At 38.4% G+C, this 26,986-nt stretch overlaps 1 protein-coding gene across 4 annotated transcripts in view; it reads right to left on the minus strand.

Moving 5' to 3' along the window:
- The window catches only part of PIEZO2 (piezo type mechanosensitive ion channel component 2), a 504,990-nt gene that overhangs the window by 105,092 nt on the left and 372,912 nt on the right, over positions 1–26,986 (minus strand). For all 4 annotated transcript variants that reach the window (XM_075585381.1, XM_075585382.1, XM_075585380.1 and 1 more), the window contains exons 8-17: positions 23,122–23,284; positions 20,268–20,387; positions 19,163–19,201; positions 11,028–11,166; positions 7,315–7,457; positions 6,475–6,708; positions 4,686–4,800; positions 3,708–3,919; positions 2,009–2,157; positions 360–533 (exon numbers count right to left, since the gene is read on the minus strand). In XM_075585381.1, the coding sequence (XP_075441496.1) occupies positions 360–533; positions 2,009–2,157; positions 3,708–3,919; positions 4,686–4,800; positions 6,475–6,708; positions 7,315–7,457; positions 11,028–11,166; positions 19,163–19,201; positions 20,268–20,387; positions 23,122–23,284 (1,488 nt within the window). The remainder of the gene's footprint in view (positions 1–359; positions 534–2,008; positions 2,158–3,707; positions 3,920–4,685; positions 4,801–6,474; positions 6,709–7,314; positions 7,458–11,027; positions 11,167–19,162; positions 19,202–20,267; positions 20,388–23,121; positions 23,285–26,986) is intronic.

Consider the following 26,986-nt stretch of genomic DNA (forward strand, 5'->3'; position numbering starts at 1 on the left):
GACACAATGGAGTATATAAACAAAAATAACAAGAATGTGTGACCTGTTTGCAAACAGCAACCAAAACGATATTGTTTGCATACAGTATACTATATTGTATGACATACCAAATAGAAATGGGTGAATCTGCGAATATTCAGTTCGCATTCCCCCCCTACCCCCCCCCGAAGTTCAGGAAGAAGTTAGGAAAAGTGCGAACATGATGCAATTTATTTTCCATTTGCTTTGTGCTTGTGAGGCTTCAAACGTTTGCCTGTAAGTGAAAGTTCTCTGTGCGAACTTATTTTCAGTGCATCCTGCCTTCAAATGGCTGTTACATTTGTCTTTTCTGGATGCTTCAATTATTGTTTTGCACTTACCTATAAATGGTGTTGTCCTGTTTGCTGGTTACAGCCTTCAGGTCTGTGAGCTGAAGGAAATGGTCGTGAAAGTAATGAAGGTGCAATATGCACACCAACAAAAAAGAAGTTGGGATAAAGATACGAGTGAACAGATCAGTCAAATTAAAGGTTTCTAAACCAAGATCTGCTAGCCTGAAAAACAAAGCAAGGTGCCAAGTTAGGAGTGAAACATCATATTTCCGCCATAATGTTAGAATGATTACTATAAGCCAATGTGTTCCTAAGGACGTCCCTGTAAAAACTTATGTGGCAGAAATTGTAAGGGAATATATAGTTTGGGAAGGTTATGCATCATAATCTCACCTACAAAATTGGCGAGTTCGTGTCCCAAAAAATAGTCCCAGAATGATCAATGAGAAATTTATATTTGATAAATCTGGTACTATCGTGTCTTACTTTTGCAGCTCAGACTTTGAGACATAATATTAATAAATGCTTTGTATAGACATGAGGGAACTATACTGATAAACTGTAGGAAGTACCCAATAACATTTTTAGATTTATAGGCAAGGATTTTCTAGGAAAAACTGTGAGACTTGTTGGGCGAGATGGCCCTTTATCTGCTGTCAATATCTATTTTTCTGTCTTACATGTAGGTTGTGATACCTGTTAACAGGTCAGCATACCCGGCTTCATACATTAAATTAGGGTGTATAGGGCCTTTGAAACCTGATACCAGAACTGAGACGAAGTCCTCCAGCTACAGCAACTGTTTAGACCGTCTCAAACTATCAACGCATTTCATAGCAACTAGTCTTCTGAGATCATATTACTATTCTCTAGGAGCGGATTTCCTGCTGTAGGAACTTACACTATTCCTCCCTGCACTGAGTGGCAGAAATCTTTAGCAATGAAGAAAATACAGTGGGCTATGTTTCAAGATCTACTGGCTGCAAAACCGTGACACAAAGCGCCAGATTTATCTAAGAAAAAATTCCATATGAAAGCAATAGAGTTTTCATGTCTTTTTAAAATCTGTGACTAATTTAGTCCAGTTTTGCAGCCAAGAGACTTTGATACATATCTTCCAAAGTCACTGTCCAAACTATTTTAATATATTAAATGTTTAATCCCATTAGTTTTGGATCTTTATTTTTTAAACACATTTTGATAAAGGAGACAACTCTTAATTCATTAGATGGAATTGTTTGTTAAAAAAAATAATCTTAATTTTTCATTTATGAAGCTTTAAATGTTTGTCAATGTATAAATCTGTGAGGACATGGCAGACATGCTACTTCCTATTTATCTGTAGTGGAATGTAAGCATTTCAATATGGACCTCCAGATGTAGCCAATGTAGCCAATGGCCATTCTCTTCCATTCATGGTCGCCATATACTTCAATGAGCCACAGACCAAAAAGTTATTTTTTGAGAAGGAATATCATCACACTCACACACACACACACACACACACACACACACACACACACACACACACACACACACACACACACACACACACACACACACACACACACACACACACACACACACACACACACACACACACAAACACACACACACTATATATATCGCCTGGCAGGCCTTTTCAGCACGAGAGTGGTAAATCATTGTATGGAAATGAGGCCTAATTGTTCACTTACTTTCCTTCATCCAATCCGGTCATATTCATCCAAAGGGAAGGAAAGGATTTGAACTGGTAAGTGTAAATGAAGACAAGCACCAACATGGTGTAAACAACCACAGACATCCAAAAATATTTCAACATTCTCCTCCACCATCCATAGTGTACCTAAGAAAACAAAGATATACTGTATAAACAATTATACAAACAATTAAATATAAAGTCGATCCCGATGCTATATTGCTATACGTTCCTAAATTTGAAGACAGTAAAGATTATTTTGTTTACTTTCCTGATAAAATCGACCTAGAACAAAACCTCACAATCATAAAGTGCATTGCTACAGAGTTTACAGTATGTTACACAAGCTTTCTTCAGATGTAGTGAAGAGGCTAGTGAGATTTCTAAAGCTATACTGTACACTGTATAAAGAACTATCACATCAGTCTATTTCCTTTAACAACCTGCAATGGACCAATGCTACAGAATAAGTATTGTTACTATTACAATGCACTACACTTTGTAGTTGACACGTCCCTGCAGTAATTTGAAGATGTATGTATATTTGCAAATCAGTAAAAATCTGTAATGTATGTTAAATAAACTCAGTGATGGTATATGCCCCTTTGCTGACATACTGTACATCCCCAAGAGTAATTTATTGTTGCTGTTTCTATTTTATGGTCTGCTGACATTTACAAGCTGGTTGTAGGGTATCATTAGTTCTCAGATTAGGCTGGAGCACAGGATAAGAGCTGTCCCGTGAAACCATCAATTAACTGCTCAAATTTGCCTCCCCCTACTTTAAGACATGGCAACAGAGTTTGGACCTCAGGCGACACTGCATCAAGTATATTAGAAAATATTACCCTATAATAGCTCAACGTGAGAACTACAGCATAAGCATTAGGTCTTTAGTGGAACACACAGGAACAACCTGATGCATTTTCAGATTACAAAATAGTATAGATTAGACAAAAACCAAAATGGAAATCTAGCCATGAGAATCTTGCAGGATAGCAAATACCTCTCATTTTGCTTTAAACTAATATTTCAGAGAAGTAAAACATCATAAATCAAAATTGTTAACTACTGTAAGGTTGGGCACTTTTATGGTGTTTTGGTTCCAAGCCACTTTCTTGTTTTAGTTTTGAATCTTATAAAAAATTCTGTGTTTTATTTTTTGGCTTTAGTCTTTAGGTTTAAAAAACAAATGAAGAAAAAAAATATATTTAGTTTTTCCAAGTTTGGTCAAACTTTTTGTAAAATATATTGCTTTTATTTATTTAGTTTGAATATTTTATTTTAAAAAAATCAATAAATAAATAAAAAAATCAGAGGATGAGCCTTTCTTGAGATGTGGTATGCATTGAGTTCAGATTAGACAAATCGGTCAGACGTTCAATTCCAAGTTAAAATCAAACGTCGGATTTTCAATGTGCTTGAATCCGCGAAGTTTTGATTTTGAACCTGCGAACATGTCTATCCTTAGTGCTATTTACATGTCTTCCAAACTGCAGTTCGCCTATCAAACGACATTTTATATAACAATGATGATTTAACTGTACTGTATGATTGATAAACCTAATGTTCATATTTCAATAGATCGGTTTGTATCCCTATAGTTAATATTTACTATAGTATTTTTGTAAACAAAGTTAAAAATAAATTAAACGGATAACTTTTAATGCAATGGCTAGTTATACAAGTGCACATACCTGATACAGGGCTACACAGAACAGGAAGAGCATCATGTAGATAATTTTGTACATCACTATTTTCCCCTCGAAGCTGACGAAAAAGAACATGCCTCCACATACATAAATCCAATACTTGACGAACATTGCCATCACGAGGTTCCCCAAGACTTTCATGATATCTTTATCGTCGTCATCATCATCTTCCTCTTCTGGTTCCTGTAATTCCTCTTCTAATAAAAAATAGAAGCAGTGGTTACCATTCCCATAAAAAAATGATCTGTTGATATGCATTTAGAAATCGCAACTAAAATCTATCTATCTATCTATCTATCTATCTATCTATCTATCTATCTATCTATCTATCTATCTATCCTATCTATCCTATCTATCCTATCATCTCCCCTATCTTATCTATCGTATCTATCTAGCTTATCTATCTATCTATCTATCTATCTATCTATCTATCTATCTATCTATCTATCTATCTATCTATCTATCTATCTAGCTTAATTATCTTATCTATCTATCTATCTACCGATGCAGATATATGCTATATATTAAATTACACTCTATATATTAACACCTACACTGCCACAGGGGCTAATGCAGATGTTTGATGATAAATCCTAACTTCATCCTTTCAGGTTGTCTATAACGGGGATGCCGTTTAGTACACAGACTTGTGCAGTTGCAAAGCCTTTGGAGTAGATTCACTAAAATCCGCAATGCAATCACGTGTTAACTTCCATTAAAGTCACAGCTTTGTGAATCCCAGCCTTTAACTCATCACTAATAAAGAGTTACTGAAGATAACATTATTGAATGAACATTATTGAATGAAAACCTTGTCTGCTTAAAAATACTGTATATAATATATGAAATGTCACTGGCTACACGACACCAATACAGTCCATTTCGATATGTACTTGGTTGGTGACTATTTAAAAAATTGGTAGAATATAAAAAACTTCATCTCCGTTGGATTTTTCAACTTACCTTTTTCTTGACTTCCAACTTTTATTTCAGATAAGTTTGCTTCATGTATCTTTAACGCTTTTTGCTCAGTGAGGTGTTGCCTGAGCAAAAGCCAGAAAGTAACATTGAAAATGATCTAAAAGAAATCAAAAAGAACAACACGTACATTTCCATCAATACATTTCTATGACCTTTGATCTGTAACCACAAACAATAAAATCACAACTTGTTGCAGTAAAAATTAGTCTCGTTTTTCAATATCTTCATTTCATCGTTTATCTCCCCAAGTCGAACATACAAATGTAGCAGACATTATTTTAGCCACTAACGCGTTATGGAAATTGATGAAAACAGTAGCCATACTTATATACACTATGATCCACTTGCGGTACAAAGAGTCTAGACGTTAAACTCTAGTCCAACGTTGGAAGTGCATAACACATAAGTGATGGTGGCTCCATTCATTTGAATTGACTGTGTAAAAAGGGGGTGGAGTTAGCACGATTTCAGAGCCACTCTAACATGCTAGTGAGTGAAGTAGAGCGTGCTACTGTACATCTGTAGTTTATCCGTAATCAGATCATAGAAGCCTGCACAGCCAAAATCAATTCATGGTAAGTGAGTCAAATGACACAGAGCACTGATGATGCAATAGCATGTGTTTTCCATTTTCTATGAGAATTTCAGACAGTGGGAAGGAAAGATAAGGGTGTTTTGCTGAGACATTTCTTCAGGTTATCATGAGTTATGTTTTATTTTTTCAAAACAGTGCAAGAGCACTTGCCATCCAGGATCATCCAACATCTAAAGTAATTTCTAGAGCCTCTCCAATGTTATCTAAATAACAGTGCCATTTTCTGATTTTCCGATGTCTGCATTTACTCTGTCATTGGGTTCCCCATGTCAAAATGATTTAAAAGATATGTGCAGTGAAATGATAATTACAATGCAGCCCAATAATATCTTGAGTACAATATGTTCTTGTGGGACACTCAGAACAATGAGATATAGCATATTTTAACCACCCATGTTTCCTTAAGTCTAAAACAATCTACACCGATTATACAATATTAAGGACCTTGTTCAACATGGTGCCAAGCAGCTGATTGCAGTGTGTTCAGCTTAAAACTGCCCTTCAAGTCAACTTCAGTTTTCAGCTGCTCGCAGTGTGATTGGCTGCTTTGAACTGTATTGAATAATGCTATGAGAGTCTACACCAATTTGCTTAAAGCATAGGTCCTGCACACCATACCTTTTTTCCCATTTCAGATTAGTTATATGCCGTCCAGAACAGTATAAACAATTAGTTTGTTTTACTTAAAACATGACGTTCTAATCTTGTTTTTTATATGATTAAAAAAAAACCTTGGAAATTCACTATAAAACCCCCCAGTTAAGTTACAGGTCTCCCTCCAATGTGACCCAACTTTGGAAATGCAGAGCTGAGTGACATTCTAAAGTGACCACGTTCCATTTTTTTTCCCATCACAAAATCATATGATAAATGTCATATTTTCACAGGATATGGCAATATCTCAAAATCATAATCATAAAATAAGGAACCATATATATCTTTTTTTTTTTTTTTATGACACAGTTGAGAACAAAGTTGGGGTATGATTTGTGGTTAAAAATCAAGTGATCAAAATGAGTCAGACACCTCAATTTTTAAACAATTTCCACTTTTGAGGGAAATTTGTAACATTAAAGTACACTTATTCTGTTATAGTTATTTAAGAATGAATTATATTTATACACTGAATACTGCATTGACATTCTTGTTAACATTTGTCAGTTGCCCCACACATACCTTCGACGCAAGTTCTCCAGGGTCTTTTCTCTCAAGAAAACCTAGAACCTCAGGAAGTTCTTCTCGTAGGTCTATGCTCCATATGTACTGTAATGTTAAAAGCAGATTTCCATAAATCACCATGAAGGGTGAACTAATCATGGCATACTTCCTCCGATCCCGAATCATCCAAAGAGCACAGGACCATATTAGTAACACAAAGGTTAACCAGCTGTGGTATGTAATACTCCAAGCCTGGGGAAAGAAACCAACAATGTCATCAGAACTAATAAGAAGTTTGTCCTTCACATTCTATTAAAAGGTCCTCTGATATGGCTTAAACATTTTTACTTGGAATACTTATGGGGTAGTAGGGCAAGAGATTCCTCCTAAACATTAGGAAAAACCAATAGCAGATTATCTGACACAATGGGGGTATCCACAGATATATTGTTAGTTATGTAAAATACTCTCATGAATTTGGGGACACTTATTTTGCCTTTTCTAGTACATGTACAGTAACTATGTCTTGGCTGGATAGTAAAATGGCACTGGATTTTTCCATCCCTGGATATAAACTGTTGTCTGTCAAGATCTAGTACCTAATCTGCTACATCTTGATAATTTTGGACACATCTAAATAAAATCACTTGGAAACCCAAAAGAGAAAGAAAAACATGTTTGCAATAATGCATAATGCAAAGCGCCAAAATAAAGGACAAAGAGGAAAATAGACACAACACCATATAAAACAAAGCATTGCAGCATTACTATAGTAATAATGTTAGAATTCATGCTAAAATTAAATAAAGAAGAATATGTAAATATAAAGGTAGATTAAACCGCACCCTCTATACATACCATCATTGAAATGAGAGCACATATGTAACTTTGCTTCATAATAAACTGGAATACTGTCACCATTGCATGAACTTTAGCATTTTCTTTTTTCTCACTAGCTTCTTCATCCTTTTCTTCTTCCTCATCTTCTTCCTCTTTCTTTTCTAAGGAAAAATGTGTTAATTGTACTCTGTCATCTTGTTAGACTGCAAAGTGAATATATAGTTTATCACCAACATATTCAATAAGTAATGGTCTGTTCATTAAAATGTGTTGTTTCATATTACCCTTGTCAAGAATGTTCCTGGGGTGTGACCCCCATGCCCAATGAGTTGCAGTCAGTGAGCCACATTCATACACACATTCTGGTCATGTCCCAGAGTGGCCGAACCTTGGAAAAAGTTTCACAGCTTAGCACAGAGTGTTTTGTGCTCCCCACTCCCCCTAGACGATTGGTCCTGTCTCTTGAACCAGCCTACAACAGACTATTAAATGTAGGGAAAGGTAAAGATGGGCATAGCACTCTCGCTTCAGCTTAATTAGAGGGCATGTGTGGGGACACAGGTGCAAGTAGGGAAATAAGGGATCAATTGAACAACGAGAAAAAGAAATCCCTCTTGAAAGACTCAGTGTGTCTAGTGTAAATGAGTGTACAGTAGAGGCAACGATTATTCTAACACTTGCTTTAAACTAGCCGGGTTACATTCAGGGTATGTGCTGGGTATGTTCTGGGCTAGTTTGAGGCACGTTTAAGGCATTTCTGCATTGACTAACGACCCATAGGATTAACACAGCAGGGATCCCTGGCAGTCCAATTCAGTTTGAATGGGACTGCCAGGGACCCCCGCTGTTAATCTGATAGGCCATTAATCAATGCAGAAATGCTGGGGCTAGTTTAAGGAAAGTTTAAGGCATGTATTCAGAATGTACCTGGGTGTACCTGGGTCTTTTGGGGAATTGCCACTGGTTTTTGTTAGAATAATCGCTGCCTCTACTGTATATGAGTGTATAAAAACATTTGTGCCTATTAACCAGGTGGACATTACCAACAGGACCTTGCTGTAGTTCATTACTCACATTTGAACTTATTATTAGGATATAATACTTACTATATACAGCTCAACCCCGTTATAGCGCGATCCGCTATAACGTGGATCCGCTTATAACGCGGTTTGAGCGTGGACCCCGAATTTAAAAAAAAATATATATATATATATATTTTTGTCAAGTTTTTTTTTTTTGCAAACACACTGCACACTGCATATGGTCACAGCACACTGCATACACTCACAGCACACTGCACACACTCACAGCACACTGCATACATTCACAGCATACTGCATACACTCACACCACACTGCACACACTCACAGCACACTGCACACACTCACAGCACACTGCACACACTCACAGCACACTGCACACACTGCACATACTCACTGCACACTGCACATACTCACTGCACACTCACAGCACACTGCATACACTCACAGCACACTGCATACACTCATAGCACACTGCACACACTCACAGAACACTGCACACACTCAGCACACACTCACAGCAGACTGCACACACACAGCACACTGCACACACACAGCACACTGCACACACACACACACTGACACACTGACACACACACACAGTCTCACACAGTCAAATACACACACACACACACACACACACACACACACACACACACACACACACAGACACACTGTCTCTTTAAGGGAGCTTGCTCTCGCAAGACGGAAGCAGAAGCAGGAAGCAGAGACAGGGAGAAGAGCTGCCAGATGCCGGGTAAGTACTGTGTGCTGTTGCCGCTGCCCCACCGGGTCTGGGAACGCTGGGAGAGTTCTCAGCTTTCCCCCTCCGGCGGACACAGTACAACCACAAAAAAATAAAACCGCTATAACAGGGTTAAGCTGTATCTTGGTACTAACTAAAGGAGCATGTGATTTACTATTTTAGTATACTAATTTGAACACCCAAGCTTTCCACAAACACAGGTTTCATACACACTTACTATCCCAGTCCACAGTCATTGACTTTTGACTTGATCTTTATTAGACGATCTATACTTGGACCAAGCTGAATGTATAGCTTTATATGTGCCACCCCTATGTGGACGATCTAGGGATAAATGGTAACCTTGTGTGGTTAAATTTGATTTGGCATGTATTTCTGTACTTTGTTCACCAATTGGCCATAGATTCTATCCTACCAATTACAATATTTTTAAATTATGATTCATTAAACTATAACAGACTATGACAGCCACTCAAACAAACTGTTGTCTCACATGATGACGATGAAAAGATGCTCCATTGCCACTCTCTGGATGAGCCCTAACCTCCCTTCTCTCACCCAAATAAAAAAGGCAATACGGTACTTTCTTAAAATGGAGAAGCTGACAGGCATATTAAGGGACCCATGTTTAAAATTCCAGAAGATATGGCACCCCTGGCTGGTATATGAGAGCCTCTGGCCACCTGGTGAGCCTCCCTGAATCCTTCTAACATTCTTTTGTAGAGGGTCTGATGATGCATTGGAGCGGCTCCTAACGGTCACACAGTAGCTGTAACTCACTGAACAATTCATTGAAAGCAAAGTGATATATTGGTGATTTCCTGTATACTCTCCCTGACTATCTCATATAACTGATGGTTTACTGTCAACGAGAATGTCAGTTTATACTGTATGTGAAAATGGATGCTGCATGTCCCCCCCCTTTTTTTTAACTTTCTGCCCCTTTCCGTCTCCCCCCATTTTACATAAGCTGAAAATCAATACATTGTAAGTATTTAAAAAATGTGCGTGTTGCCATTACCAATCATATTGATTTACTAAGCGATGCTATTCATAAGACAACTGAATGCACCGCAGAGTCCGTCCATTACAGCCCTTCATTAAAATACTTGGGCTATAAAGTCTACGATGAAAAATCACCTCACAGTACTGTAAATGTGGCCTCAAATAAGTAGACCCTTGTGTCCTTGTTTTCTGATGATTCATTGCATTACTCTTGCATACAAATACACCCTACACAAAAAGCAAGTTTAAAGTTTTCTATTAAAACATTTCTGATTAGTTGAAATAATAATAATAATAATAATAATAATAATAATAATAATAAAGTTCTGTGATTGTCATGTTAATGTTCAGACTAAGCCTGACAGGGCTATTAATAATACCATGTGTTCTGATTCAGTTACAGTAGTTTACTTAGTGGCAACAAGGTCCCTTAAATGCCTTACTATTAACAAACAACAATTTCAAAAACATTTTTTAAATGTAAGCAAAATACCTTGAATTTCAACAAATCAAAAAAAAAATCCTATCAATATTCAATGGCTTAAGTTGCATCAATAAAAGAGCAATGAGAGGGATTAAATTCTGCCCCTCTGTGCATCAATATTTTGACTTGTAATTGCATCTAAAAAAAAATCTCCCTCGTCTAAAGTTGTGTAGTGCTTTTTGGCTAACAATTTGTGTAACCCAAACACTTTGACACAGAACGCCAGTAGAAAAAGGCGCAATGCGTCAAAACAAATGTCTATTTGCCCTTTGTTTACTTTAAAACACCACTTGCTTTGAATGGATAGGCTGTTTACAACAATATAATTATATAACAGAAAACTATTACTGTTCACATACTCTTATTGCTTGAGATAATTCAAATGACATAATGTCCTTTGATTATTATAATGCCAAACAGGCTCAAATAGTCTTACCTGAGGTTTCATCTGAATGCTCCCATTTGTACTGCGGTGTAGAATACATATCTATTTTAGTTGGTCCGTTCTCTATAGGAAGTGTTGTATTTATTGTGTGATAATCTATAGGTGTCCCGTTTACTGTTACGAGTAAAACCTGTCAAAGAATAATTGGTAACATTCATATACAGTATGTCAAAAGCCAAAATCGGCACTATCGCAGTTTAATGAATAACCACCAATAAACAGTATGACTAGAAATATTTTTGAGAAGGTGAAAAGAATATCGCACTTATTATACTTCAATGAGTGGGGCACATTTATTGTATGGATATAAGCATAAAAAACTGTTTATTCTTTTAAATATTTTTCAGTAAATGTTTTATAGGGGATAGTTCAATATAATCCAACGTCCCATTCAAGTCAATGGATATATTGAATTAGCCCTTTAATTACTTTAATATACTTTTTTTATCTCAAGATTAGTAAATAAAATGTGTATTCACTGCAGAGCTAAAACTTGTTGCTTCTTCCTACGTAATATTGCCAAGATTCGTCCTTTCCTCTGCCAATCTCCGGCTAACACTCTAATGCATGCCCTGATCCTCTCCCACCTGTATTATTGTAACATACTGATAACTGGCCTCCCTGCCGCACAACTTTCTCCTTTGTAATCTATCCAAAATTCTGCTGCTAGACTAATTTCACTCTCTCCCAAAATAGTCTCTGCTCATCTCCTCCTTAAATCCCTCTCCAGGCTTCCCATCAAGTTTCGGATCACCCATAAAGTTCTCCTCCTTACCTTTAAGGCTCTTCACTCATCTGCTCCTCCCTAGGCATCAGCTTTGATGCCTCGCTATGCCCCTGCTCATCTCCTGCGCTCTACCCATAACCGTCTCCTTTTCACTCCTTTCACCTCTACTGCTTTCTCGCCTTAAACCTTATTCCCTCACTGTCCCTTACCCGTGGAACTCCCTTACACTCAGTATACACCAATCACCTTCTCTCCCCACCTTTAAGATAAACCTTAAAACTCACCTCTTAAATGAAGCCCTTCAATAGCCTGGACTCATAGCTACTGTTCCTCACCCACTGTCACTCCTACCAAGCACTGTGGCCAAGCACTGCCATCTACTGCACTTACTCCCTCTGCTGCTGTCTCAGTAAGTTTCCCAACATACCACTTAAATTGTAAGATCTCTGGGGCAGTGATTTCCTTTCTTATTGTCTGATCTTGTTTGTTGCACTTATTGTACTATAATTCCCTGTATTGTCTCTCTTGTAAAGCGCTAAGTACAGCTGTGGGCGCTATATAAATAAAGATATGCATACATACATTACATTTTAATTATGCCTTGCATATTGTATAATATAGGTTGTTCTCTGTGACTATTTTAACATATCACCAAAATACAATGTACACATTAGAGGCAAGAAACTCACTAAAAGTCATATCAAGAACAAGCATACTGTAGTAACCCCATCAAAGTTTCAAAATGCTCAATACTGTACAGTATGTTCAGTTATAGGCCTCAACAAAGTACAATCATGCAGACTTAAAGAATGTACATATGTCATACAGTTAGAACATGATCCATAGCATGCCTTCATCAGATGTCCCGTGCAAATGTATATTGTGGTATTTTTATGTGATGGGATGAAATCCTATCTCCCCTACCTTCAACAGTTATTAACAACATATTGTATTCTTCTACTTTTTCTTTTAGTTTTTGTGCGTACTAGCTCGTGTGTTTTTTTTCCTGTACTGCTATTTTTACAAATGAAACATGCTGCTCATACTGTAGATTCTGGGTCCTTTGGGTTTTCATAGTGCCACATTCTGCGGAGTGTATACTGTAATTGAATCTGTGAGGCTTATTTATCAATTACACACAAGCCGCCAAGGTAATGAAGCTGCTTTTATTTTATTTGAATAACACAGTATTAAAGCACTGGATCTCCGGAGCTGATCCGGCTAATTTCAGCCCCGGGAACCCCCTGCTTCCTGAGTTACAGGCCCCAGTATCTCCCTGCATTGTTTAAATCTCCTACAATACGTGACCGGGACATTTGCAGAGAGGTCCATGGCTTTGTCTCCATTTTACCGTTCTCGCAACTTTGGCCAAAATATGTCAACTCTCAATTTGACTTCGCGCCTTATTTAGGAGCGTAGAAATATTAATGAATTCCTACTTATTCTTTCCCTATTAACGCACTCTAAAAAACGTTTTTACAATTCGGTAATATCTCCACTTTATCGAAATGTGATGAATCTGGGCCTTAATAAGACAATAATAAGACTAAATCCTACATTTATTGTTCTAATTAAAGGGTGCTTAAGCTCTGTCCTCAGGCCAAGTTATCAAGATTTCTCTAATTAGCATATAATTAACAAATTAGCCTTAATTATCACAAAGACAACTTGACTCGGTACTGTACAGTATGTATTGCTCTGAAATCCTAATCTGCTGGTAGCCCCCCCGATGAGTGAACTTGAACTTCCTTGTTCTAGTGAAATGGGTCTTCATCCTTTGTATACACTCAACACTTTCCTACTTCCCTACTAAGCTGAAGTTACTGTATGCAACTGTAATTCCACTACATCTAGCTCTATACTGTATGTCTTTCAACCAACTATTTCTAGCTTTGTGATATAGACTTAGAGAAAATAAGAAAGTCTCCCATCCACTGTTCTAATACTTATTTTATATAGGATTCATTATTTATAAAGTCAAAGCAAATGTAATGCAAAAAAACAGCATGGAATTTGAGGTGATAAAAATCTAGTATTTTTACCCCAAATAATGATGATTTATCAATGCATAAATACATATATAATGAATATATTAACTAAATTAATAATTATACTCCTTTGCATGCATTTTTTGCCAGATTTGCTACAATACCATCTGGAAACTGACAGGAACCAAGCCTCTACCAATTGCATGCCATAGGATAGTGTAAGGCATTGGCATGCAATGTTTTGCTAATCGCTGTGCCATACAAGGGTTTAAACTCATACCTCATCAAACCCATGGAGGTCTTACCTTCCACTCAGAGACACCATTATCCACACTTCCCCCATCCCCTTCCCAAACACACCCAACCTCTTTCCCCCCATCATGAAACAATGGCTACTGCCTTATTAACCAAGAATGGCTAATAGCTCTGTAGGTCATGGTACTAACATTTAAAAAAGAATATATATACACGTGTCCTATTCATTTCTACATTAGTTAAAAGGTTCATTAACCTCTTCAGTGTGGTTATCTAGACCCTTATACAAAACTTAGGTAGCTTAATTTTACCACTGGAGTACTATATATAAGAAAAATGTGCTTAGCCCACCCATGTTGAGGTCCTAAGGAGGCCTCAGGGAACAACCGCCCCAGGAACTAATCCACTTGAAAGGGAAATATACCCCCCCCCCACACCCAATGAATGAAACTCCATATTTATTTATTTATTTATAACAACATTTATATAGCGCATATCCAGGGTAACATTAGTTAGTAAAACAAAGGTGTGGTTATATATAGATTAGATTATAGAATAATTGTTCAAATGTCTTTGTGGTGGGCAGGAGTGGGAACATTATGGTTGGACTATGGGTTAGGTGCATTGAGATCTTGCTTGGTTGGTGGGCAGGGGTTCAGTCAGGTCTCTGGATTAAGTCTTGTCGGTGGCATGGTGATCGATCTGACAGTGGTGACAGTGGAGGCAATTGTATCAGTGAGGTGGGTGACTTGGATTTTTCAAGAGACTAAGTAGGGGTGAGGGTAAGGGAGATCATGGGTGTTGTGGGAGGGTGGGGTGAGGGAGGGGATGGAATAGGAGGTTAACGGGGGGGACTTCAGAATGTGATGGAGAAGAGATGAGTTTTGAGTTGGTTCTGAAGATAGCTAGGGAGGGGCAGATTGGATGTGGTGGGGGAGCTTGTTCCAGTGGAGGGGGGCGAGTAAAACAAATTTTCTAAATTGTGAGCAGGCACAGGGCGCCAGAGGGAGTGATGGTTGTGGCAGTTAGGGAGCGAAGAGGTCGGGAAAGGGTGTGGCGAGAGATGAGACCAGGGCGAGGAATTTGAAGAGGGAACATTTTTGGCTTGGTAGCCAGTAAAGTTGGGAGAGTTTTGAATTTGTTGGAGGGGTAAGGAGGAGGGGGACAGCGACGTGAAGGGAGTTATAGTTGTCAAGATGGCTGTAGATGAGGGAGTGAATGAGAAGTTTGGCCGAGTATGTTGTATAGGTGGTAGCGACAGATGGTAGTGATGGAGGTGATGTGTTGGACAAAGAGAGGAGAGTCAAAGGTGACTACAAGGTTGCAAGCAGAAGGGGAGGAGGAGATGGTGGGGATTGTGGAGGATGGAAGGGAGGCGGAAGCAGGAAAGTAAAGGACTTCATGCTTAGCTGGGTTCATTTGTAGGAAGTGGAAGGATATCCAGGTGGAAATTGCTGAAAGTCAGGCAGAGATATGGGTGGAAAGTTTGGGTGAGAATAGTGGGAAAGACTTTCATGAGATTTGCATGTTGTCTTCAAAACAATGAATGTTGAATCCATGGGAGGAGTTGAGGTCAAAGACGGGGGCAGTATAGAGGGAAAAGAGATGATGAATTGCTCAAGGTGACGGAACTGGGAGAGAAAGTTGTGGATGGTGAGGAGGGCAGTTTCAGTAGAGTGTGAGAGCAGGAAGCCAGACTAGACAATGAGAAGGAGGAAATGGGTGTGAATCAGGGTGGAGATTTGTGAACGATGTGCTCGAGGAGTTTGGAGAAATATGGAAGGAGTGAGGTAGGGCAAAAGTTGGATGGGAGGGTAGGGCCAAAAGATGTTTTTTGAGGAGAGGGATGACCACAACAGTTTTGAATGAGTCTGGATATTGTCCGCTGAATAAGGAAAGGTTGAAGAAGGAGGAGAGATAGGGGAGAAGGCGTGGAAGGAGAGGACAGAGTTTGGAATGGGGTCAGGAAGGGATGTGGTGTGATGAGTGTGTCATGATTGAGAGAAGATCATCGTCAGAGGTTGGGCAGAAGGAGAGGAAGGAGTAGGTAAGGGTGGTTGATATTGGGGAAGGGGAGTCAGCAGTGAGGAAGGAAGAACAGATGTGGTTAATTTTTTGTCAGAAGTAGGAGGCAAGCTCCATGGGTGAGAGGGGCTTAAGCGAGAGAGATGGGGAGGCTCATAGCAGATAGTGTAGGGTGGAAAAAATTTGGTGTGCATACGGTGATAGTGAGGTGATAAGGGTAGTATATTTGTTTTTGCAATTTGAGAGTGGAGGTGTATTGGTGGACGAGGGATTGGAAGGTGGGAAGTAAGAATGGGGAACAGAAACGTTTCCATGATCTCTCGGCTGTGCAAAGGGAGATGGAGTGTTTTGCGTTAGCAGGTGAGCCTGGGTTGATGGTGGCTTAGTGGTGGGACACGTTATGTGATTGACACATGGTTCCAATTATTATAAGAAATCAATAAAGTAACTTCGGAAAAACTTTTTCCATCTGAAACATATTTCACGTGACTTAGTTCCTGTATCAACATGGGTGGGGTAAGTACATTTTCTTCTGTGTGAGGCTCTATATGAGAGCGCATAGGTAGCCTTACTGAATTTGAAGAGGTTAATGAACCCTGTATTTCAAATAGAAATGTTTAGGTAAAATGTATAAAGGACAGCACTCTGAGCGATTAAGTGTACAACCCATTTTATTCTCACATATTAATGTTTTGGTCCATTAAAGCAGGGGTAATGTTTCTGGGGGGGAGGGGGGGGGAGAAGGGGCGGCACTTACAGAGACCCAGTGCTCTTCCCACAACATTTAAATAAAATGCCAGGGGAGCGCGCAAGGCCTCTGTAACTGCCTCTTGCCTGCTCTCCATCAGCTTCTGGCGACGCACCCAGGATAAAGCGGAGTCAAATTACACCGCTGGGTCAAATGTCAAATAGCAACATGTTGCCATGGCAGCAAGACATCACGTGATATCATGATGCCATGACATCAAATGACGCCGCCGATGCTAGAGGGAAGTTAAGGAGGGGAGAGCAGGCCGGGGTGCGCAAAAACAAAAACGTTTATGCACCCTGCATTAGGGGACCTTTGACAAGCAGTAGTGGGGTTGGGTGATGGGCTTAGGTGTCTCAAGTGGGAGGTTCAGCATGGTTAACACTTTATATGCCTTAGCAGTTAGTAAGACATTGCATGGCAATGCCTTACTAGCCTCTATGGGATGCAATGGTTAGTTAGAATAAGGTGAGGTTTTAGAATGATTAAAACCTTGGCTTCAATGGCAGATATGCAAGCCTTTCACCTGAGCTACCTGGGAAATATGCTGATATAAATATATTGTAATTATTTAATTTACGCTTATTCACCAGTTATCTCAGGTCAAGCTAGGAAACTCACCTCCCTCAAGTAGATGAAATATGGCTTTTGCTAGAGAGGAGATGAGGCAAGAGGATAGAGAGATAAATACATATATTAACCTATACTCCACGTTGGGAGATACCTGTGAACACACCTCAGATACCTGGAAATTATGTTCATTAAAAAATGAAACTATATTAAAATTATTTAAATTAGCATATTTCCCAGGTGTCTCCCCCTCCCATGGACTTTAGGTTAATCTATCCTTTCTTCTCTCCTTTCTAACAAAAGCCCCATTTTGCCAACCTGAGTTACAGATGTAGCACGATTTACGGTCTTCCAAATAGAACCCCCCCCCCCCCATGGAAAGATTTCCCGCTGGGGGTGATGCCATGGTTAGCATTCTGCGGGTTCCCCCAGCAGCGGGCACATTAACACTAGCTGCACATGTAGGCGAGATTTTGGTCCGTGACCTTCCGGCCGATCTGCAAACTGCAAAAAAGCCCGTAAAAAATGTCATTTGGCAAGTTTAATTCATTTGCATATATTATTTGCAGCTCTTACGGACTTGTAAGATACAGTAAATATAGAAAGTCGCCACGATAACTGTGAATGTGCAGTTTCACCGACGACAGATTTTTTTGGGGGGGGGGAGGGGTCAAAAACAAAGCACAATCATCTTTGAACCAAACATTTCACACTCTTCTCTAAGTAAATAAAGAAAAAAATTTTTTTATCAGAGACCATAAAAAGTGGAATTAATGGTTCATTGTACCTTGTATAACACCGATACAGTAAATGCCTCAAATGATCACACATATTGGTTCATTTTGGTCCAAGAAGGGCATTCACCTTTGTATTTACTGCACTTCCAGTGAAATCATTCTGGAAATGTGTAATCACGTGACTAAGCATATCATTTACAATGATCATTTCCCAATGAGTGGAGGTCAACGTTTTAGTAAATATGTTATTCCTGAAGATGTGTAGTTGATGGAAGCTGTAAAACCTTAAAGACTGAGCATCATTATAGATTAAATCAAGTACAGTATGCATGAAGAAGAGACCTGTGAGGTCTTGAAAGCTCTGCGCACTGTAAACCACATACAGCAAGCTCCATCAGGCTATGTAACCTAATGTTAACTAAATTAATGTTTGGTTAAGCATAAGGCATAGCCACTAAAGAGAATAACCTAATTTGAACCCAATGTTACTCCATGAAATAACATATGGTTCAGTTTTTCCTGTGGTTAGTGCCAATTATATGCAAAATAAGCGCTCCCCTAACACTATCCACTAAAGGCCACACACGGTAATGCAGGTTATTAAGTTAACATTAGGTAATTTAGTTAACGTTAAGTTATTTAGATCATACCTAACAGTGGCGTTACCCGCACCCAGACTCTGAAATATAGGTTAGTTAAGACATGATTTACACCAGGGTTGTTTACGTTAATGCAACAAAGTGTTAATTTACTTAACGCAGGGTAGTCCTAATTTAACCTGACGTTAAGCAAATGCGAATGATATCCACCTTTGTGGATATGCGTTAAACTCAGGGAAAATAATGGCTGTTACTAATTAAGGTAACCTGACGTTATTTACCCTGCTTTAACGAAGTTAAGGGCATCTGGGCCAATGATTCCATCTATGAAGAACTCTCTTGTTGGTCCATTAAAGGGTATTACAACTTACAACAAATCAATATATATTAATACATAATAAACTCATGCCCTGTTATATTTATGGACTGGTTCAATACAATACAAAACGTGAGAAGAAGTAATTGGTGCATACTAACATTAGATGGCTTGTATTCATCTTGAGTCATTGAAAGAAGCTGCAAGAAGCAAAGCAGGACAAATTAAATACAGCCACAGCAGTAATTCAATTTGTATCATCATCGACAAGATTTGGCTGCCGGTAACACTGTTCTAGTTGTGTGTAAGCAATATTTTGAAAGACAGAAGCACTATAGGATAAAATAAAACAAGCACTTGCAATGTGTCATTTATTTTTAAAAAACATATTAGATGAATCCCTTGATTAGATGTATAAGGCTCTTCCAATAAACCACAGCGGTAACACTGAAGTCAACTGTGCTAGGAAGTGCTACTACTATGATAACAATGAATGATTGGAATAGAATACACTTAAGCATGCATTTTTTAAGTGTACAATAATCCCAAAGCAAGCAATGGATGCATCACAATTTCAGTTATGCAGTCTTCTGCCTAACATTTTTTTTTTAGTTCATACGCAAATGTATATGTAATATCTATATATTAGCTATTTAGCTATATAAAGCCATTTTCCAGGATACAGTACATAAACTATATTTGTTATCAGTAGAGAAGAGGAGTACACTTCTGGAAACTCCTTTCTACCACAAATACAAAATTAGTGCATAGCAGTTTTCATTATTTTTTCCTACAAGCAAACTTACGTGACATGGTTACGGAGCTAAGATAATGGAGGCAACATAAGGAATTGTTGATGTGAACAAAATTAGAGCGATGTGGTTGACATTTTGCTTCTTTAGTGCAATGTACTATTCCAGTCATATTTGACATGCAGTTGCGTGGCAGGACGAGCATGACACATTACCCTGGAGGCTTTTTAGTTCCATTTCAAAGACCTCATATGACCAAAGTTTCTGAACGTAGAGAAATGGAAGTGCAGCGTCTCTGAACGTGTGCAATAACAGTTATTTCTAACTTGGCACTCATTCTAGTCAATTTACTACTGGCACAGCAAATCAAGCATTAATAACAGTAAAGCGTTTTATTTTCAATTATTTATATGACATTCAATGATAGCAAATGACTTGTTTGGAATGATATAACCCTGCTGAGTCACAATCAATAGAAGAATACAAAAGTAGATGCTTTTCCTCTAAGCCTTACTTTTCTTTCATCCGTAGTGTAGTGGCTTGCATACCACAGACTACGTCTTCTTTCTGCAGTGAGAGGTGCTGGGCTACAGTCCCCTTCTTTCTCCTCTTCCTCATTCTCTTCCTGGCTTACCTACAAAATTACATACAGTAACTTACAGGCACTGCACTTCATAAACGTCAAAGCTACCACATCTGACACCCCAGTAAATGTATAACTTTGGGCCTGAGCTCTCAGGTCACACATTCTTGTTTCATATCAAACCGGGTCATTACTAAATACTGGTTCTGACAATATGCAGCCCGGTATATCTTTTATCAACTTACCTTAAACTTTGTGGAGTCAATTATGTCTGGCTTTTGAGAATAAACCATAACAAAGTGTAGTGTATAGATGTAGCAGATGTTACCCCCTCCCCCCCTTGTTAAGACGTAGTTACACATAAAATAGCACGTTAAATAACGTGTGCTATCGCCCAAACCATTGTTTTGAATAGTGCTACTGTTAAATGACACCCCAGAATTAACGCAATGTTTTGCGTTATCGGGAGCGGTAAAATCTGCTACATCTATTTGTGTGTTTTAATACAACAATCTAAAGTATACAGAGGGGGAGTGGAATGACTAGAAGGTCATAATGTGTGCACCTTGCACTATACTAATGTGAAAGGAGGAAAAAACCTAAATGATATAACCTGTGTGATATAGGAACAAAAACTGCAATAAAGTGTATAAGTGGTGCTGGCAGGGAAAAGGTTAAATGTAGATCAAAAAGATAAAGAAAAGCTCCCTGTACGCCGCACTAGAGATCACCTATATCTATGTTAAAACTTAATATTTATTAGTAAACAGTTAAAATTTGTTTATTGCAGCAGTAATGTGAACCAAAGTAATTAAAATAATTGAAATAAAAACGGAGAGGTGAACTGTGTACCTAATAGAAATGACAGTGTAGAACAAAAACCACTATTGTCAATTAGAGTGTCCCACCACTATATAATTATACTAGAGGTGGTAGTGATTAAGCTACAATATTCTGTCATATGAAACCTACTCCTAGATGGTAGTGAGGGGTGTAACCTGAATTGATATGTACGCTTGGTTTGACAAGTAGATACAGTAATAGATCAGGTATACATACACATTTGTGCCAGACCGTCAGGTTCAATATTTAGTGAGCCTGTGGGTCTGTCATGGTGAACACTAGCAGTTGATGCAAGATCACAGAGTATGTGTCTTGTACTGTGAACCATGAACCATAATAGTTAAGGAGTAGTCAGAGTGTTGTGCTTCCTAATGAAGTCTCCGAAACACTCTGAAAGGAATAGGCAACAGACCTCTCCGATATAGCCAGCGTACTAGGTGGTAACGCTTAGCTTGCCCTACATATGTTTCACCTGTAGTGGCTTCATCGGGGGCAACATATGTAGTTTTAACATAGATATAGGTGATCTCTAGTGCGGCGTACAGGGAGCTTTTCTTTATCTTTTTGATCAACAATCTAAAGTAGCTACATTATCCTAACAATTACTGATGATGAGGGAGAGTTGCAAACCGAGGGTCTTTTTGCTCTCTTTGATAAAGCGGCTCCACGGCGGGAAACGCGTCAGAGTAATCTACTTGTGTGTCCGATTTTTGTGGCTATTATGCCTAATAAATAACCAATCTTATTTTTGCCTCCAGCCCGTAACTTCTTTTTGCTGTGCTCTACTTCCTATCCTTTTATTTTTATTCTATAGTGACAATTATTTTTCCAAACCTCTTGGAATATCCAGAAAATAAGCATTATTTGCAACCATGTTCAGAGTTTTCTCACTACATGTAAGTATCCAAATTACATTAGTAGGCCTATCGTTACTTTCTTGAAATATATACCGCCGATCGTTTTATTGCAAAGGACTCGTCTGTCCTGGTTTTAAATTATATCTTAAAGCAGAAATCCAAGCTGACGTTTAAATTTTTTTTTAAAAATTCCCTTTAATATGTGCATCAATACAATCCACACAATGATAAATAATTAGCTAAGTTGCTGATCGATCCATTCTCCTGTGATCGATCAGCGAAGATTCGGCTCGGGGGTTCAATAAATGGCTGTCAGTGCAGCAGAAGAGGACCAAAGATGCAAAGTTCAGTGGGGAAGATCATGTGACCATCACTAGATACAATTGGTGCACTGCTTGAGTGCGGGCAGGGCTCAAAAAGACGTGTGTCAGAGCCTGTTTCAGAAGACGAAGGGAATGTGACTTTGTAAATGGTTGCTATAGAAACAAAAAATGTTTGTTACATTATAATACATTAAAAATGTAATTTAATTTAGAGTTGTTTAAAAAAAATGCTACAAGTATTTTCTCAAAGTATAGAACTGATTTAGTACAAAAAACACACATGTAGGATATTGCTTGTCTATAGATTTAAATCACGAATCTGTTACAGAAATGGACATTTGAAAGTACATTTTGAGCATTCTCTATCTATTTATAACTTTGCAGTACTCCTTGATTTCCCCAGGAATATGATGTAGTAATTTATCTAGTTTTATTCCAGAGGGAAAATAACAATATACCTGCATTGATGGGCTGTAGCCTTTTATGCGTCTTTATTCTGACTACACAATTCAGATTATTAAAAGAGTAATGTACTTGGACACATAAATATACAGGATGCAAAAAGTAGATCTTACAAGGGCAGAACAACTTAATAATCAATAAAGATCAATGGCAAAGTGAAAAATGCTAACCAATCTAATAGTCTGAAAACAAATAGGTCCATTAAGAGTTTGATATGATATTATTTAAGTGTTTTTTTTTTATCAGCAGAATAACAATATCCTATCCAGTTCAAGAATCAATAAAATATATTACACTTACAACAGGTTCCTGTAGCCAAAGACGTATAAGGGTGGCCAGCGTGTAATACAATGCCAACAGGATAACGGGATTGGCATTGTGGTACCATTTTAGACTGGGGTTTGTTATGATCTTCCATGTGCTTGAACAGTTGTTTTGAATTAATGAAGTAACACCAAACAACCTGTTTGAAATCAAAGTAAAAAAAAAAAGCATAAGACTGTAGGCAAAAAAATACATGGAAAATATTGTAGCAAATTAATAACAATGATCCTACATTGTTACGCGTCATCTATGTTTCTCCCACTTTGATCTCGATGACCAGAACACATCTCTAAACAATGACACGTGACACATACCACATTCTGTAGCATCTACAATGATCTGCTCCACACCTTCTAGGCCAGGAGTGGCCAACTTCAGTCCTCAAGGGCCACCAACAGGTCAGGTTTTAAGGCTATCCCTGCTTTAGCTCAGGTTGCTTAATCAGTGGCTCAGTGAGAATGACTGAGCCACCTGTGCTGAAGCAGGGATGTCCCCAATACAGTACCTGGTCTGTTATTGGCCCTTGAAGACTGGAGTTGGCCACCCCTGTTCTAGGCTTTACACACATCTTTGAGTTCTCACTATATCACTGCTCTTCTCTTGTGCTCTGCTCGTGAATATCTTCTTTACAGGAGAAACATATTCTGCAATGGCTCATAACACCCTGTTAAGTAAAACAGTAATGGATGTTATTTTTACCTGAGATTAACACATATCCACAAAGCTAATTATATGCAAAAACAATGGACGTTGTATATCTCATTAGCTTAATGTCTGAATTAGAAACACTCTGAATTAGGACCTTTTGAGGAGAGGAAACGGAGGGTCCCTGCATTAACCTTAACAGACTTTTAGTGGATATGCAATGTTAGAGTAAACGCCACGTTTGCATATCATTGTCACGAACGGCTGTTATAGTTCATGCAATGCTCTTTAACATTATATTATTGGTCTTTGAAGATATGCGTCAAGCCTTAACGTGACATTAAGTTTAGTTAATGTACTGCTAAGTCACTTAACGGAGCTTTGTGGCTATGGGCTTATATGTCCAGAAACGTTTCTATCCACCTTCAAGTCAAATCTAAAAAGGACTCATAATTATACCCACAGAGGCACTCATAATTATACCCACAGAGGCACATGCCAACTATCATTGTCAGACACTGCCATCCACTGGACTTACACCCCTTCTCTTATTGTTTCAACGCCTATTAACACACCACTTAGATTGTCTCAAAGACTCTCTGGGATAGGAAGTCTCTTTCCTACAGTTTGTGTTTCTATGTACTATGTACTAATTGTGTATATTATTGGAGAAAGCTCGCACAAATAAAAGCATTTCGTTAGCCACAGAATGGTATAGACTATTTGTTTTTGATTATTAAGCTCGGCTAACACGGTACAGACACCTCTACATCAATATCTATACTATAATTCTAAGTTGGATTCCGTTTGTTTGTATGTCAGAAGCATGGAAATCTCAGAAACGGCACCACATAGCACAAAAAAAAACGTTCACTGGACATTCTGCTGCGGATTTGTAGGTCAACGCAACTATTTTGAGCTTCCAATGTCACTCACCTCCCAAATTATGGACATTCTAAGTTTCACTCGGCTGTACAGCAAATCTGTTAGAGCAGGGGTGGAGGGGGGTCATGGCTACTAAGGGAGGGGGCGTGTTTGTGCCTGTGTGTGTGATGTGAGATGTGCGGGGGAGATGTGCCAGCTTGGAGATGTGCCAGCAGGTGGGGTGGGGGACCTGTGCCGGCACCGGGGGGCGGGGGGGCCTGGACATGTATTCAATATTACATTCCCTGGGTGAAGCCGGGCACAAATGCTAGTATATATATATATATATATATATATATATATATATATATATATATATATATATATCTTTATGTGCAGACGATGAAATAGTAGCACTCCAACTACATCAGCTAACTTTGCCACGTGCACAGGTAATAGAGAATTCGTAGAGGAAAAAATATACCGGCACTCTCAGGTCTTATGCAAAAAAAAGTCAAATTCTATTTACATTATCCTTATTGTGGAAAAAAAGGATATAGTAGCGCCAATCGTGTGTCCATATTATGGTCCAAAAAGGGACATTTATCAAACTTTAAATAAAATGTAATAACCTTTTTTTGCACAAGACGTGAGTGTCAGTATATATATATATTTATACACACACACACACACACACACACACACACACACACACACACACACACACACACACACACACACACACACACACACACACATACACACACATACACACACACACACACACACACTGTATATTGACACTCTCAGGTCTTGTGCAAAAAATTGATTGATATATACACTGGCGACACACTTTATTCGAGCTCGGCTAGTCCCACGAATTCGGGTATACTCGGGTGTATTGAGGTTTGTGACTGTTTTCTGCCCGAGTGCATTGCGTTATTTTCCAGGCAGGGATTGAAGCATTTTATTCCCGCTGGCTGCAATACTGCACAGTATATATATATATATACTGCATTACAATTCATGAATTTATGCCATCTGGTAGACACGCGAAGCATTGCAGCCTATTAAATCCTAATCATTATCATTTAACAGATCAGCCGCCCGTCAGCCAGGCATGAACCATGGCTGGGAAGGCAAACACAACGGGGCTTGTCAGAGGTGAGGAGCGGCGCATTCCAGGTATCTGCCAGGTACATACTGGGTATTTGCTCGAATAAAGTGTGTCGCAGCAGTATATATATCAAACAGTCCAAATTTTATTTTATTTTTCATGAGTATCCTGGAATCCCATTTTTTTGACCACTTGCCAAAGGTGCATAAAGATTAGAATGTACCCTCTGGTTGCCCAATCATATCAGACATAGACTCCTTACCTAGTAACCGGTCAGAATTCATCAACGCATTTCTTCAAACTATAGTGTGTCGCTTAGAATCCCATTTAAGGGACACAATACACTTGTTACAGCTATTACAGAATTTCAATAGGGAAGGATAGCTATATACTGGTTTCATGCAACGTTCAAGCCTTGGATACATGCACAGAGCATAGAAAGGAATAAGGCCGTGGATTACTTTTTAAAAACATATGAAACATTGAAGGATGAATTACAGTTTAATTTTAGAAGGGACACAGATTATTTTAGACCACAATTATTTTATTATTGAAGGAGTATTTTATCTGCATGATTGTGGCACTGCAATGGGTACCACATTTGCCCCATCGTATGATAATCTATTCATGGGTTTCTTGGAAAAATACTATGTCTGGAAAAAAATAAGTATCTGAAGAATCTGGTTTTACACAAAACATTTTTTTTCTCATTGTTCTTTTTATTGATTTTCCAACATTGCTGGTAAACATGACAGATTTTAGCACATCTTTACACTTTTCCATGTTTAAATTAAACGTAAAAGTAAAAAGTTAATGAGATGCTCAAGCTTTACTCAAAAATACACCATTTTGAAATTAAATAATGAACTCACAGAATGTACAAAACAGTACTTTAGTCAGACACATATTACAGACGTTAGGTTCAGATGTACTGTTCTCCTGTCTTGATACCCCTTTAACCTGTTTCTTTTCTCCCTCTGTTTACCTCATTATGACCTTGTGCAATTTGCTGCAAGAGAATCCACGATGTGTGTGCGAAAGCCTGATATATTTGGCCTTTTTCACTGTGTGGTAGGGAGTCAATAAAAGGGTTCCCAGTTTGTAAAAAAAATCTCAGTTTTTTGTTCATTATTGGTCTCCGTTTCCATTTTATCTAAGGTCAGTAGCTGAGTGAGATATGTTTTAACTGTTTCCAATGTTTGGAAGGTCACATTT

This window comes from Ascaphus truei, chromosome 2 (assembly GCF_040206685.1).
Source record: "Ascaphus truei isolate aAscTru1 chromosome 2, aAscTru1.hap1, whole genome shotgun sequence".
Lineage (NCBI taxonomy): Eukaryota > Metazoa > Chordata > Amphibia > Anura > Ascaphidae > Ascaphus > Ascaphus truei.